The sequence below is a fragment of the Lichenostomus cassidix genome, chromosome 4, assembly GCF_008360975.1.
Source record: "Lichenostomus cassidix isolate B80296 chromosome 4, HeHo_3.0, whole genome shotgun sequence".
Taxonomy (NCBI): Eukaryota; Metazoa; Chordata; class Aves; order Passeriformes; family Meliphagidae; genus Lichenostomus; species Lichenostomus cassidix.
This window is the reverse complement of record NC_139484.1, coordinates 45,924,220-45,940,315: the sequence shown is the minus strand read 5'-3', so window position 1 is coordinate 45,940,315 and position 16,096 is coordinate 45,924,220. Positions and strand designations below refer to the sequence as shown.

At 40.0% G+C, this 16,096-nt stretch overlaps 1 protein-coding gene across 3 annotated transcripts; it reads left to right on the top strand.

The window, feature by feature from the left end:
* Positions 1–2,690: 2,690 nt before the first annotated feature.
* Positions 2,691–14,280, top strand: NIPAL1 (NIPA like domain containing 1). Of its 3 annotated transcripts, none has more exons than XM_085059022.1 (6): positions 2,691–2,757; positions 3,481–7,281; positions 8,388–8,444; positions 8,902–8,992; positions 10,800–10,960; positions 11,102–14,280. In XM_085059022.1, the coding sequence occupies exons 2-6, from the start codon at positions 6,930–6,932 to the stop codon at positions 11,704–11,706; spliced, it is 1,266 nt and encodes a 421-aa protein (XP_084915148.1). In that variant the 5' UTR covers positions 2,691–2,757; positions 3,481–6,929; the 3' UTR covers positions 11,707–14,280. The 3 variants fall into 3 exon arrangements, with proteins under 3 accessions (XP_084915148.1, XP_084915150.1, XP_084915149.1); XM_085059024.1 differs by having other exon boundaries at positions 2,691–3,127; positions 7,018–7,281; XM_085059023.1 differs by lacking the exon at positions 2,691–2,757 and having other exon boundaries at positions 3,357–7,281; positions 11,132–14,280.
* The last annotated feature ends 1,816 nt before the right edge of the window (positions 14,281–16,096 follow it).

Here is a 16,096-nt window from a genome sequence, read left to right as displayed (position 1 = left end):
CAACTACATAAGTAGCAGAATTTTAATATAATTTTTCTCTGCATTTTCCACACATTTAATGGGGAAAAAAATAGTGCAATAACACAGAAAGGAATAGCAGGGTTTCATAACACACTTATTCCTCTTTTGGAGAAATGGGAACTGCCACAAAATTGCTTTGACTGTTAGCACATGCATGTTATCTCATACACAAAAGTCTGATCTGTGCTTAGCTGTATCTGGCATATCTCCAGGGAATTAAATGGGTCTGTGCTGATTTGCATTAGCTCATGATCCAGGTATTGCTCTAAATCAGTCATAAGTGTCATTTTGACTGGTAAACTAGCATCTTTTTCCTCTTTGTCAGATGATAAGATTGTATATCAATACTTTGTTTTCTTTCCCATTTGACCTTTACATGGCATCCAAAATAAAAATATATCAAGGTTGATAAATTACTTTCATGTAGTTTCTTTCTTCCTGACATTGTCTCAAAGTTCTTCAAAACAAGTTGGATATGAAAACTGCTAATCATCAGTGAAGTATTCACATGGAGTATGCTTACTCTCTTCTGTAATAATATTATATATTCCAAGTTTTTTACCTCTGTCCATTGACTTGGATTTTTAGTAATAAGTTTTTTTACTTCATATTTTTTTCTCAGAAAAAGAAAGTTTCATAGTAGTTTCTGCAATTTATTACAATATAAAAATATGAAGCATGTAAAGATATTCAGCCAAGAAACAATAAGTACATAGAATCATTTAAGCTGGAAAATACTCTGAACATCATTGTGTACAAGTTAACCCAACACTATTAAGTTCACCATTAAACCATAGCCATCAACACCACATCCATACATCTTTTAAATACCTCCAGGGATGGTGAGTCCACCATTTCCCTAGGTAACCTGTTCCAATGCTTTACAACCCTTTGGGTGAAGAAAAACCTCCCCTGGCACAACTTGAAGCTGTCTCTTCTTGTCCAGTTGCTTTTCACCCAGGAGAAGAGACCAACCGTCTCCTAACTACAACCTCCTTTCAGGCAGCTGCAGAGGTGTAAGGTTCACCCTCAGCCTCCTTTTCTCCAGGCTAAACAACCCCAGCTCCCTCAGCCACTCCTCATAGGAAGGACTTGTGCTCCAGACCCTTCCCCAGCCCCATTGCTCCTCTCTGGACACACTCCAGCACCTCAATGTCCTTCTTGTAGTGAGAGGCCCACAACTGGACACAGGATTCACAGTGCAGCCTCATCAGTGCCAGCTTCAGGGGGACAATCACTACCCTGGTCCTGCTGGCCACACTATTCCTGACACAAGGCAGGATACCATTGGCTTTCTTAGCCACCTGGGCACACTCCTGGTTCACGTTCAGCTGCTGTCAGCCAATGTGTAAATTAGATTAAATATTTTATTCATTAATTAAATAGACTTTGATGCCCATGATCTGCTGAAGGACTTGGCCTGTGCCAAGCACATTTGCAGAAGTGTTAGCTGCATTGTTTCTCAGTATTCTAGCTCTGTGTAATGCACCACAGTGAAGCCCTGAACAGAAGGTCAGCAAGAGCTGTGCCAGGGGAAAAGGTGGTCTTTGGCAGCTCACTGTCTCCCACCTTCTCTGCTCCTTCAGCAGGAACTTGTGGATATTACCACCAGATCTGCCAAATGAGTCACTTGCAAGATTGCAGCAAGCTCAAAAAATTGACACATTTTTGCAGGAACAGAGGTGAGAACACACAGAGTTGAAGATCTGAGAGGACACAGAACAAAAATAGGAGTTTGGAGCAGACTGCAGACATACATCTGTCCTTAGATGTGGTTTTATCCTATGGGCATGCTTATGTTGTACAAGAAGATCGAAGTATGCTCCCAGATTTTCAGATTGTACTTTAAAATTTTAGCTTAACTGTTTCAAATATCATTTAAAATTATTGCTCTGTTTTTTTCAGTAGTAACCTGTTGTAGAAATGTTAAAGCAGAGAAGTCAAACTCTTTTTATCACACAGCCTGCACTGGATCCAGGCCACCTTCCATAGAAGTTGTTACAGTGTAGACATAGTAAAGATAAAGTGGGATTGTAATAAAAATCACCAAAAAATTGCAATGGCTCTTTTCTTCTAACATACAGAGTGCTGGTTATTCTAGAAAATAAATGCAGAAATAAAAAATGAGACTAAGACATTGAAACTGATCTCTCGGTTCTGATCTCACAGGACTGCAAAGTCAAGGAAAACCAAGTTATTTTGCTGATAATGTCACTGTATTTCAGCAGGCTGCCCCAGTGGTAAAACTTTTCAAAATCAATGATGATTAGTTTTAGTGCTGTGCTGCAAAGCACGGTTACAACTCTAATCTTAATCCTGAGTATCCCTGTGGTCCTCTGTGGAGGTGTGTTAAATTTGCAATTTTGCCTCCAGTTTAAGAAATCCTTGTACATGCTAAAGGTCCACAGACTGTCCCAGAAAGTTGGCTGGGCGACATGCAAGGTTTTATTAAGCCTTACATTTTGTAAATATATTTCACTTCACCATGTCAAAAACAAGACCTTAGACTTCCACGTCGAAACTATTGATTGGGTAATACAGCTAATTATTTCTTATAACAACTTGGAGCCTGTTAAGCCACAGGGAGTCATCTCAGGGTATGCATCACCAGGCACTGCCCTTGCTCTACAATGGCACAGCTTGGCCAGGGGATCCCTTTGCCTGCCAAAGTGAGCACTGCCAGCTTGTCACAGATGTAAGTGGTTGCACACCAAGACTGCTCACCTCTTCTCCCAGGTGAGAAGGGGAGGAAAATTACATCTATAGAGACTTCCAGCAGAGGCAAATGCTGCCAAGGTACTCCAGGAGAGACCTCTCTTCTTTGGATTCAGTATTCAGATGGGGTCCCAGGACTCCCCAGATCTGGGGCTCCATAACGATCTAGAAAGCCCATTCGGGGTCACTCCTGGAGCCCTGCGTGCCCTTTTCCCGCCCAGGACGGGTGAGAGGGGCGGCGGGGATGCCGCTCCGTCTCCATCGGGGAGCGCCCAGGTGCTCAGGGCCGCGCCCGGGCGGGCGGAGCTGGCGGAGCGGAGGCCGCGGAGCCCCGCAGCCATGGGGCTGGGAGAGGCGCTGCCCGCCCGCCCGTCCTGCCGCGGGTCAGTGTGTGCGGCCGCGGGAATTGCCGGGGGGCGCGGGAATGGCGCGGGGTGTGCGCGGGGATTGTGCGCGGGGATTGCGCGGGGTGTGCGCGGGGATTGCGCGGGAATTGCGCGGGGTGTGCGCGGGGATTGCGCGGGAATTGCGCGGGGTGTGCGCGGGGATTGCGCGGGGATTGTGCGGGGTGTGCGCGGGGATTGCGCGGGGTGTGCGCGGGAATGGCGCGGGGTGTGCGCGGGGATTGCGCGGCCGGCTCGCGTGGCTCGGGGGGTGCGCTCCGGTAACCCCTGTGCCCGCAGCGCGGTGCGGTGTCGGGAGCCCTGCACGCCTAAGATTTCCCTCCGCCCTGCCGTCACGCAGTTGTTTTCCGACAAGCGGCGCCAGGGAGGCTCCTGCGCTTCCCCCGTGGCTGCCTCGGGTTAAACATCTTTTCGGCTTCATTTTGTGCTGGTTTCTTTGAGTCTCTGCTCCAGCTATGCCAGGGAAGAGTTTCTTACAGCTTGTCGGTACACCCGCTTTTGGCCCCAGGAGCCACGCCTTGGCAAAGGTGGGCTTGGTATTTCCTGGGTGGCCGAGGAGGGCATTTCATGTTTCTGGCAGGGGTGAGCTGAGTCGTGAGCTCAATAGAAATGGTCACATTATGTGTCTAATCAAAGCAATGAGTTTTCGAGATTACTTAGGACCAATATCTTCAGTGGCAGGTTATCAGCCAGGATGTCACTAGCCAGGGTAAGTCAGTCCTAAATTGGCAGCACTGCAGAATGACAGCAAGTTAGACATGCCACAAGAAGTGTGTAGCACCAGGCTGGGTGATCTACCTAATTCAGACACAGAATATTTAGATGTTTGAGGAAAAAAAAAAGTTGTTTAGCTGAATCATAAAAAAGTTTAGAAGTTACAATGGCAGCTGCCTTAGCTCAGACTGGTTTCCTGTTGCTACCAGCCTTGAGTCAGAGCTGGGAGAGATTATTTCTGCAAGGTGGGGTTCTGCTGACAGGTTCATGTTTGTTGACATTTGGAAGTGGGAGGTGAAACTAGCTGAGCTACAGAAACTGTGCTGATCAAGCCAGGCAGCCTCAAGTGGTTTGTCACCTTCCTCAGCCTTTCCAAGTGATCCTCAGACTGTTCACAAGGGCAGTAAAGTAACAGTAATTCCCGGATCAGCCCTCCTCTTCCTGTCCCTCGGGTGGTTCTTTGATCAGTGCAGTGACATATCACTTTACATGCAAGTGAAACAAACGGCATGGTTTTTAAACTAGGAAAAGCTGTTCAGCACGAGTAGAGATCATAACCGTTCAAAATTACTCTTCTCAGTGACAAATCCAAGGGTTCTTCGTGAATGTGAGCAAAGATTGTAATTCAGAAAGAGGAGAAAAATCCTGTGGCAGTCACTGGGTGACTTAGTACAGATGGCATGATTAAATTTCCTTTATTTGATGTCATAATGTATGCTGAGGAATGAAGAACATTAGAACATACAGAAAAAGTAGCAGTAGTGTCATGAGAAAGGGAATAAGCCTGCCATTCATCTCCAGCTAAATGAAAGTACACCAGTCAGAAAAAAGGGGGAAGAAGAGTGTTATTTTCTTCACTGCAGAAAGCCAACATACTGACAGAAAGCTCTGCTTACCGTTGTAGGTAGCTGAAAGAACAATACTCATCAGGAGCTTCTATCTTCATGTCTTCTTTTAATTAAAGGCAAGGAATGTCTCTGCATCCCACACCAGCCTGGTTTAGTATCATTATAGGTACTGGGAGCTAAAGGATTTCATTCATCTCTCCATTGATTTTTTTCATAGAATCTTAGTATAGTTTGGATTGGAAGGGACATTTAAAGGTCATCTAGACCACCCCCCATGCCATAAGCAGGGGTATTTTTGTCTTGCCCTGATATGTGTTTACTAAAAGAAAATATATTTGTGCTTAAATGACTTTTCTGTAATTTTGTTTTGTGGTTTATTCTTCACTAATTATGTCAAAACAAGTACATGCAAATTTTTCTTCTTCTAAGACTACGCTAATGGTTTAGGATTTTAAAATGCTTTCAGGTGTAGATTCAAATTCCATTTTTTACATTATCCAAATGTAATTTCTAGCTGTGATAAGAAAGTAGAGTATTATCTATCCTACATACTACGCAATAGTACTCACATGTTGATCTAAGTTCTCTAAGATTTTAATCTTCAGCTGTGGAATATGAACATACTCATCTTGTGGGAACATTTTTATGAAGTCTGACTTAGCAATGAAAACAACTTTGGTTACATGGAAACACTCTTGGCAAAGAAGGAAACATGTTTGCACAGCCTGCAAATCAAATTATAACTTCCTGTCTTATGTTTGTTGTACAGTATGGAATGGGAAAACAGGGAGCAGGTACTCAGTCTAGTTCCTTACTTGTAAAATATGCTATCTCACAGAATTAATACTGGCATTGCCAGCTGCTAATATGATATTTTTAGGACCTTAGGTATTTTAACTGTTCCTTGCTAAACTGTGTTCAATCAGTTATCCAAGTCTGCTTATTATTAATTATTCAATGAAGTACTTTTGACATAACATTATTCTTTCCAGAGCTTCATGTGAACACAGAGGCACATCCTTTTCTACTAAGGCCCCAAGTGGATTTTTTTTTCAGTTGGGGGGACAAAAATAAGAAAAAAAAAAGAAAAAAAGGGAGTGTATTAGTGATGCTGCCACTCAACAGGATGAATCATTCATGTGTTATTTTAATTAGAGGGAAAACTTGGAAAGCAAAACTATTTGTTGCGTCCTGTGCTTTATATGAATCACAGTGGACTGAGCTTTTGTACTTCTGCACCATTTCATATTTTAACATGTCTTCACAATAAACCTTTTTTTCCAAAAAAGGTTGCTCTTAAAAGCTATTTCAGACTAGATTCTCTGATGTACACTGGTTGCCTGATGCACTCTACTGTGAGAAACTGAGACGTCAGCCTAGACTGCCCTGTTGCAGATTTGCTGTCTGACCCCTGCTTCCCCACACGAAATAACGACTCTTTTTGTTCTTGGAAATGCAATACCTCTTCTTCCTTTGAAAAACACATCTAGGTTGAAAACAATGATGTCAGTCCCACAGACTGTCATCATAGTGATACTGATAATGCTTGGCTGGCTGAGAGTGTGAGGCTGCGGTCTCCACTCAGGGTCACCCAGCAGTGTTGCAAGGATAGCTGGAGGAACTGTCCCCTGTGGCCTGTGATTTACCTCCAGCCAGGTTAGATGAAAATTGCTGTGAGGTGTAATGTGCTGCACCTGAAAATGTTATTGTTGGTTAAATAAGACTTGGCTCACACAGTATTCACTGACCAGTTTCAATAAAATGCCTTAGTGCCTATATGTGCTGAAAGTTTGTTCCCAGTTTAATTTTCCCTCCTTTTTCTAAATTTATTTTTCCAATCTCAGCTACCAATGTAAAAACAGAAGCCTTGAATAGAAACAGGCTTAGTTTAACAAGCAATGTCCAAAATTATGGATTCTGCTATATGTTTGTGTTTTGGGGATGTGGTCTCTACACAACAAAAAAGAACCCTTTAATCTTGAGGTTTTTCAGGTGAGCTTTTAAGAGTTTGAGTTGAATTTTACATTGAAGCTAATATTTTTGGTTGCATTTCTTGGTATTGCCCTAATTGCTTGCCTGAGCCAATGAAGTGGAATAAATGGTGGTAAAATAACATATACATCTGTGAACTACAGGGGTGGGTAATGACCCAGGGCAGCATTGTGTACATTGTGTGGATTTTGTGTGTTATTTGCACAGTCAGAAATTACAAGCACTCTGGGAAGACATGAAAAGGAGTGAGCAGAGCGAGGAGAGGGCTCTTCCAGGGCTGCACCTGGGTCATAAATTATTTATCCTTCTTTTTCTGCTCTCAGGTGTGCTCTCTTTTTCTTGCCGTGACTCCTGCCAAGCATGGTGCCAGATCATCAACATGTCTGAATCACAGCCTCCTTTCCTCACCTCCATGGACGGGACTGTCAATGAAACTAACTGGAGCCTTTCCATGCCTTCTGGAGCCAAATACCACCTCTACATTGGCTTGGCTCTTGCGATAGGTTCCAGTATCTTCATTGGTTCTAGTTTCATACTGAAAAAGAAAGGACTTTTGAAACTGGCAGACAGAGGCGTCACCCGAGCTGGTAAGTGATTGGTGACAGCATTGCTCCTGCTGGGGACACAAACACTTCTTAAAACTTGACAAAATCAAGGTTCGAATCACAGATCACATGTTTGAAACTGGTGTTCTTTAATGGTGATCAGAAGTACTGTCTGGACGAGGAATGGAGACACAGTATTATTTCTCTGTGTGTGATCACAGGGACTGGGATTTCAGAACTCCTGGGACTCTTGGAGCTGCAGGGGGTGTTGTATCTAGTGAGCTGAGGCTATTTCCCCGCTGAAAACAATTACTTACCAAATAAAATCCTCCATTCATCTTACCCTTCAAAATGCCTATCTCTCTCTTTTTTCCATCTTTTTACCCCTCGTTTGAGATGGAAAACCTTGTGCTGGTAACTAGGTTTAGCTTTCTACTTTGTGGTTTTGGTTTGTTTGGTTTTTTGGGGTTTTTTAAAGTAAGTGCAGTGAGTTGTAGAAACAACATCTATTAAACAGGTTTCTACAGTTAGTACATCTATCCTTTCATCACAGTCAACAGATGAAGAGCTAGGAAAAGAACAGTTGAGCTAATCTCATAATTTCCTTTGCATGGATTTATATACATAGCATTAACAGTTTTTCTTTTATTTGTTGTATTTATTGCAATATACTGTTCCCAGGAATTTGGTTATTTGAAAAAACTGTGTTAATGAATATTCCATATACTTACGTTTTATGTAAAAAAGAAAAAAATAATTCATGCATACAGGGGCATTTTTCTTTCTACTTTCTTCCAGCCTAAAGTAAAAGAAGAGTCAAACTGCAGTTGAGTGGATGAATATATAGGATCTGGCCAAGAAAAGCATTTCGAAACATTTCTTGAACTCACCAATCTTTATAGACATTTTAGTTTTGCTTGGAACTTTCCCTCTGTGTATATTTAGGCAAATAGCATTCTTCAGAAGTCCAAGTTACAAAGCAGTAGAATGGTTAGTAAAATGTCAGTCAAAATCAGATATTTTTCATGTTGCATCCAGATAACACGCTCTTTTGGTAGCTTGTAGGTGCAAATGTGAAGCTGTACTTTTTGTTTCTTATAATAAGGTGATCTGTTTCTTCTAAAATGAGGTTATTTTTTGTCTTTCAGGACAAGGTGGATATTCTTATTTGAAGGAATGGCTTTGGTGGGCTGGACTGCTATCAAGTAAGTCCCCTCTTTCAGCCTGTATGCAAATGCTACAAAAAGCCGATTGATTTAAAGAGGATTTTTCCCTGATTTTTCACTCCCTTCACTTAAAAGAAATGTCCTCGCATTCACATTTATGACAAGCTGTTCTGATATGCCATCTTTCAAACACTGCATTTGCTCTTCAGAACTCTTTGCAGATTAACCACTTTTTCTTTAATATCTGATTAAAGGCGATGGAATTGCATCTGTCCAGCATCTAGGAGTACTTAGGAGAAATATATTTAACTTTTTTCAGCATTTATTATTTCCAGAAGAGGTTCTGCAGCTAATTTTGAAATGCAAGTTTGCATATATCGTTCAGAAAAAAGATTTTTGTTTATACTTGCCATCATAGCTGTCATACAAAATATTTACACTAGTGAGACTTTTTATATCCCCCTCCAAGCTGATCCAAATGTTCTTTCTTCTGCAGTGGGATTAGGAGAAGCTGCAAACTTTGCTGCCTATGCCTTTGCACCTGCAACCTTAGTTACCCCCTTGGGTGCACTGAGTGTTCTCATAAGGTCAGTAACAATGGGAAAAGCCTTGGCAAATGAGTAACTCTTGAGGGAAAAATACTGTCTGGGGCTGAAAGTTGAGATTTTTCATAAGAAAACTGAAAAGCAATTTATGGACAAAAAATGCTTTTTGTTCCTTAGTGGAAAGATATTTTGCTTATTTAGAACTGAGTTCTCTGGGTAGATAGAATCAAAAGTCTTGTTCCAAAGGCCACTGAATGCCTTCCCAGTAGGCTTTTACCTATAATACAAAGTATTTCTTATCAGCATATACCAAGTATACTGCTGATAGAAGGTAATTTATCTCTTCCTAGGAAACTGGAGCTTTTTTACTGTTATTCTGTTCTTCAGTTGTGACAAAACTTTAAATAAAAATATAGTATTCCCTCACTAAAATGATTTCAGAAACATATTTCTAGGAGCATAATTTCATATTAAGGCACATTTAGTAAACCTTTTGGTTTTGTTTTGTCCGTTTGAAATCCTTCTGGAAGGAAGGCAAAAAAAATTTTAGCCTTTTCTCAGTATCCACAATTAAAATTTGTGATTCTTTTGAAACATAAATGGCCTTCAAAGACTTACTATTTCTTATGTATGTAGAAACAAATAATTTCCAAGCACTTAAGCACATACAGTAATATGGCTATCATAACAGAAAAGACATGCATTATGCTTACAAAAACTTTTTTGGAAAGAATTCATTAGCAAAATGAAATTACTTTATTTTAAATATAAAACTCTGATTTTTAAGACCTGAGTATACTGTATGAAACAGTGTTTAAAACAACATGGGCCATTTTTATTTAAAAAACAAAACAAAACACTAACAACAAACCAACAAAACCAAACAAACAAAAACCAAACCAAAACAAAAAAACACCCAGGATGCTTGCAATAATCTAACTGCTAAAACTGCAGCTGTTCTATCACAGCAAAACTAATGTAACTCAGTCACCTGCAGTTGTGCTGGGATTAGCATGCTGATAGATGCAGATTAACTGGCTGCCTGGCTGCTGCTTTGCAAAACAGCTTGAGTTTTATTGCCCTCCTCTTTGATGTGGATAGCAATCGTTCAAATTTTCATGAGACAGAGAGGTTGATAGAATTTCATGCCAGTGAGCTCATTACCCTTGTGTGAAAAAAAGTCTGTATTTTGATCTGTGGGTTGAATAACTACTTGTACGTTTGTTCACACGCCATTAAGCCTGTGGCTGTGCCCAAGGTTGTGCTCTAACAGGCTAATCATGCCCTGTGAGTGGTCTCATTTAGGCCATGTTTTTGTCCTTAGGCTAAATAATCAGCCCCGTGGAGATCGTGGGGTCAGTGCTCTTCGAAGGGGGAGACATGTCTTCTCTGTGTTTTTGGGGGAGTGTGCAGAAAGTGTGCCTGGGTGGGAGAGCCTGGGTAGGGATGAGAAACAGTTTCCAAAACTCATGTGCATTCGTTCTAATGGCAAATGAAGTGCTTTGAACCATTTTTGGAAGAAAAAAATAGCTCTTGTGGTTAATCTACAAGTGTGTGAGAGTGCATACCCTGACCCAGGCAATCAGGAATGAGAAGTTCCTTAGCAGTTTGGACGTTTTTACAACCTGAAGGGAAGTGATCAAGGTTGCCAAATTCCCTAAAACCTGACCTTACCTTCTTGGTCATGGCAAATTTTCTTGGAAAAATTCCCTACGCTTTGATTGTTTCAGGCTGGTTTACTGTATATACAAATTCAAAAGAGATTTTGAATTACTGTCACACTACACAGATTTTGAATATCTTGTGTGGCTGGTGGAGCTGAATGTTTCATTTCTATTTTGCTAAACAGTGCTATATTGTCGTCCCATTTTTTAAATGAGAAGCTGAACATTCATGGAAAGCTGGGCTGTGTGCTGAGCGTTTTGGGGTCAACAGTCATGGTTATTCATGCCCCACAGGAGGAGGAGGTCACCTCACTAGATGAGATGGAAAGAAAGCTGCAAGATCCAGGTCTGTATGCACTTGCAGTGAACACATGCTATAGTTCATGTGGAAGTGTCCAGGACACTGAACAGCTCTGAGTTTGTACTTGGACATAGTCCTGTGTTTTTATCTCATGTGCATTACTCTTTCCTTTCCTCTTTCTTCCAGCGTTTGTTACATTTGCTGTTCTCCTAACAGTTGTTGCCCTTGTCCTGATTGTTGTCGTGGCTCCAAAGAGAGGTCAGACAAATATACTGATCTATATTTTAATCTGTTCACTCATCGGTGCCTTCTCTGTCTCATCTGTGAAAGGCCTGGGCATTGCCATTAAACAGATGCTGGAGGGGAAGCCAGTCTATCGCCATCCGTTGGTTTACATTTTGGTGGGCATCCTGGTGCTCTCAGTCAGCACTCAGATCAACTATCTCAACAAAGCACTGGACGTGTTCAGCACATCCCTAGTGACACCTATTTACTACGTGTGCTTCACCACCACAGTCGTGGCGTGCTCCATCATCTTGTTCAAGGAGTGGAGTAGTATGCAACTGGGTGATATCATTGGAACCCTGAGCGGGTTCTGCAGTATCATCATTGGCATTTTCCTACTGCACGCTTTCAAAAACACCAACATCACCTGGAGTCAGTTGATGTCCACTGTAGCCAAAGAACAATCACTACCACACCGTGAATGTGAAACTGATCACACTTTGCTGGACAGCATGGGAGACCCAGCTTTGGCATTTGAGGAGGACAACATTTTGTTCAGTCAATGAAACTCTCAAGCAGTGTTCATCATCGAAGCATCATGAATTGCAAGCTCAACTCACTCACGTCTGCTAGAATGCTCTACTTTTCTGCAGTCCTCTGGAAATTTGGCTGTGAGATCTGTTAAGGGTGGGCCACTCCTGTATATGACAACTGTTGGCAGTAATGAATCAAAATGACCAATAATTAGCATGACAGAGAGAAACCTGGTGGTGATTGCATGTTAGGCAATGCAAAATATTGTCCTTTTTTTATGCAGCATCTCCTCTTGGGAAATTTTAGCAAAAAAGAATGGTCTTCATAAGCCACATTTGAAAAATGCAATTTTCTTTTCATGATAAAAGACAGTCCTTGCTGAAGTGACAGGTACTCTGCTATTATCTTGATGATGGCCTTAATATTTCAGGCTTTCATTATATTTTTTTTGTAATTTATTGCCAAGCAAGCTTGTAGATACTCTACATGAAGGATGTTCATTGGAGACTTAATATGAAGAAAATGGTGTTTAATCCTTTCAGCTTTTAATATAAAATTTTATGTGAGTTTTTTTCGCTTTTGATGACCTACCAATGAGCCCTGATTAGATGTCACAAAAAATTCTAGCAAATACAATTCTTGGTAAGTCTGAGCTTTTCTACCCAGGGAATCCTAAAGGGATTTCAAATCCCTGAATGTCCCTGTACCTCTTTATTTCAAAACTAACACCAAGTTTAAGAAAAAGAAAACCCACTAGAGGCCTGAAAACAGTTGCTACTGGCTTAAAAAATTACGTGAGATTATAGAATTAAGTATTCAAAGGCAGAAGAAGACCAGAACATGCAATTACAAATTTAAACTTTGTTTTATATTACTTTGAGAATTAAGAAGGGCCTTTACTTATTTCCATACTTCTTCCTAATACTGCCATTTATTAATCAAAAACCATTTTAGCTTTTCAAATTTTTTTCCCTCATTTTCTGGAAATGTAATGTTCTTTATTAATAATAAAACATTCCTGTTAATTTTCATTCTCTTATAACTGCAAAATCCATTTTGCAATCCATGAACTATTTCAAAAATTTCTAGATAAAGCATGGGCTATAGGCAAGGGGTTAGAAACATTAAAAAAAATTTTTTTTTTTGTTTGGCCTTTTCATCTTTTCTAAAAATGAGTGTTCACTTCTATTAGATGTTTAACAATATGTTAATCTATCAGAGGCCTTGAAGATTGGTATCTGTCCTACAGTATATTCCTCAGTTGTGGTCACTGATCTTCATGTCACAAAAAAACCTGTGCACAGTTCATGGTTTGCTCATTGTAATCCCCTTTGTTTTCCACTTTGTGAGTAAATAAGTAACTTCAGTGATCAGACACGTGGGTGGTGACAAGCTTATCAGACAGTAGTATTTCCTATCTTTGGATTTTAAGTGTGACTCCAGAAAGTTTGCCAGAAGATCCCAGCACTTCAGCAGTTAAAAACTGCTTTTCATCACCTGAGATTTACAAGCCAAGCAGAACTTCCTCATGAAGCAAGTTATATGTTTTCTAGTGTTCAAAAGGTTTAGTAAAATAGGACAGTTTGGATGGAAAGAAAATTGTTCCACCAAAGAAAGCTCATAATTTAGCTGTAAGAACAAAAGAGTTGCTGCTTATATTTCATATGTTTGTGTGGCAGCACTCTTAAACAGCAGAAGGAACATTTGTACAAAATATGTACTTGCCTTCTAAATATGATGACATTGTATACATTGTCAATTTGGAATATTTTTCAGCTAATTGAGTGATGAGACTTGCAGCAATTCTTTGCTGTTAAAATACATGTATTGAAAAAGCTTCAGAGAAGAAAACCTACTAACAAGGTTTCATAACTTCTTAGTTAATTCTCTTAGTAGAGAATCCTTGGTTTTATTGAGCAGATTCAGGCTTTAAAATCTTTATAGTTGAAAACAAGTAATACAAGTAATAAAAAGACTAAAGATGGAGGGCTTTTTATAGTTTGTCTTCTAACAAAAACCTGAATTGGTTTTCACTCTGAATTACAAAATTTAAATAATCACTTAGGAAAATATTGAATGTAAAAAAGACAAAAATAAATCCTTTTGCATGGTTTGTAGCCCCTCTATTTGCTTATACAGTCATCACTGGGGTGTGACCAAATGAGTTATTTGTAAGAATGAGTGACCAGTCCAGTTCTTGAATGGATGTGTGTTGACATTTTTTAAAGATATGTCATAATACTTTCTTTGAGAAGGGTGTGGACTCTTTATACCAACTGCTTGCAATCAATTAATTTGTACCAAGCAAAGTTCCTGTATTTTCTACAGGACCTGTGTATCTGCTATTACACATGAATAGCAACTAATAATAAAAGAATGTTATTTTCTAATAATGTCAGTAAACAAAGGTAATGCTTACTTTCATGGTGTACAGGAAATCCATCATGTTAAGAAATAAATTAGTGATTACCTTTTTGTATAAAAAACATTTGTTGTAAGAGATGTTATTTTTTTAAATGTTTATATTTAGTTACTAGTTTGGAATAACTTTGATTTTTTAATTGAAATTATGCTAATATTTCTCTTGTAATAAATTATTCACGGATCATGTGCTAAATTTTCTGTGTTTTTTAAACAAGGGAGAAAAACCATAGCATAATTCATATTTCTAAATTAGAGAAGACAGCCCAAAGCTGATGTATTAGGCATGGTTGTCTCATGGCCAGACTCAATAGAGGTATTTCAGTGAGTTATCAGGTTTTCCAGGCAGTGAAATGAAGGGCATTATATAAAGTAATTAGATGTGTTTTGGTATGTAGGGCAAATGGTTAAGAAGTAGAACAAAGCAAACCTCAGAGGCAATACACTGCTAACCAAATTACAGCTTTTAAATGCTGATACTAAACAAATCTTGGCAGCTACTCATTATTACCATGCCTCAGGACAAATTAATGGGCAATTAAGTTCATTACATAGCTGCACTGACTAAATGCAGGTAGGTCAAGAAGACTTGGAGAGGTGAAAGAATCTGAATTATTTTGGAAGGAAATACATCAGTTTTTAGTTTCTGTAGAAATCTGTTCTGCTATCTTCATTTTCCAGCCACACTTGGAAGGACCATGCTATAAAAAAATCTTCATCCCAAAGGGTACATATTCAAAACTTCAAACTCTGCTCATCAGGGTTGCATCCCGGAGCTATATGGGGAATTGCATACATCTAGTAAATGCCATTCTCTCACTCCTTAAATTACAGCAAAATAAAACTGGCAAGTGTGTTAAAAAATATCCTTCCAGCAGAGCAGGTTTGCAGTAGCTGACTCCTTTGGGGCAGGTTTTGAAATGGTGCCACAGTTCAGAATATGGCTGGGAGGCTGAGCAGGAGTCACACTGGTGGTGCATGAGTGAAGAGTGCTGGTGATGTGCTTCAGTGTGTCTGTAGGGCCTTCTGTCTGTGAAATTTGGGAGGGGGGAAGGGAGCAGGAATTGGTCTGAAAACCAAATGGCAGTGGAAACAAATGTCCCCAGCCCTATACACACTAGAAATTGGCCTGCATTGCTTCTCAGCAGTATCTTTGAGGAAATTAATTTCACCTTCTGAAAATACATTCGCTTTTGTCAACAATGCGTCTTTTTTATAGAAAAGAGAGGTATCTTAAGTGGTTGGCTCACAAAAGGTTGGAGTTCTGCCTTTTTTTTCCTCCCGTTCATAATACAGACTTGTTCAAGTTTTCTGATGTTTGATCAGGAAACATATAAATTTTTATAAATGCCGAACACTCCTACAGCCTTTGGCCAGAGGTTCCCTGTATGGAGGTGTTGCCTTTATTATTTTCCTAGATCTGATTCTTATCACACAGAAGTTTTAAAAAAAAACATTAAATAGACATCTCTTTATAGTCAGTGACAAGAATGTTACTCACTACTCACCCATTTTTGCCTTTTTGAATATGGTTAGAATGGGAACTAAGCTCACAGACCCATGAGGTCTAGGGTGGCCTACTCAGTCTTTATTAAAGGGTGTAGCAGTTCTGGTAAACAAATACACTGTAGGTACCTGACCTTTGTACTGTAGACCAGTTCTTGCTGTCAATTAAGCACCAGTTTCACTGACTCTGAAGCATGTTCTAGTGCTTTTTCATTTATTTACTGTCAGCTTGATGAGAGCAGCTGTTAAATTTATCTGTGTCAGAATGTTAATAACAGCTTATTCAATTTTTTTCCCCAAGCAGCCTACAGAAAGATTATATTGGGAAGTGGAAGCCTGTTAAGCAAGCATTATTGGCTCCAGATATAAGAGCAGCATGTTTCCAGGATGGGTGCATATTCACCATGGGACAGCTCAGTGAAATAGGTATGAGCAAGGTGCTTTGAGTACGTAAACCTACTGGAGCTGATTTTTACTGCATGGTGCTGTAGTGTA

What these genes read in the sequence shown, in the direction of transcription:
- NIPAL1 (XM_085059024.1), top strand. Translation starts at nt 2,860, where the DNA reads ATGGGGTCCCAGGACTCCCCAGATCTGGGGCTCCATAACGATCTAGAA. An exon ending in CAGAGGCGTCACCCGAGCTG is followed by an intron (nt 7,282 to 8,387) that starts GTAAGTGATTGG and finishes TTTGTCTTTCAG; the next exon opens with GACAAGGTGGATATTCTTAT. An exon ending in AAGAAAGCTGCAAGATCCAG is followed by an intron (nt 10,961 to 11,101) that starts GTCTGTATGCAC and finishes TCTTTCTTCCAG; the next exon opens with CGTTTGTTACATTTGCTGTT.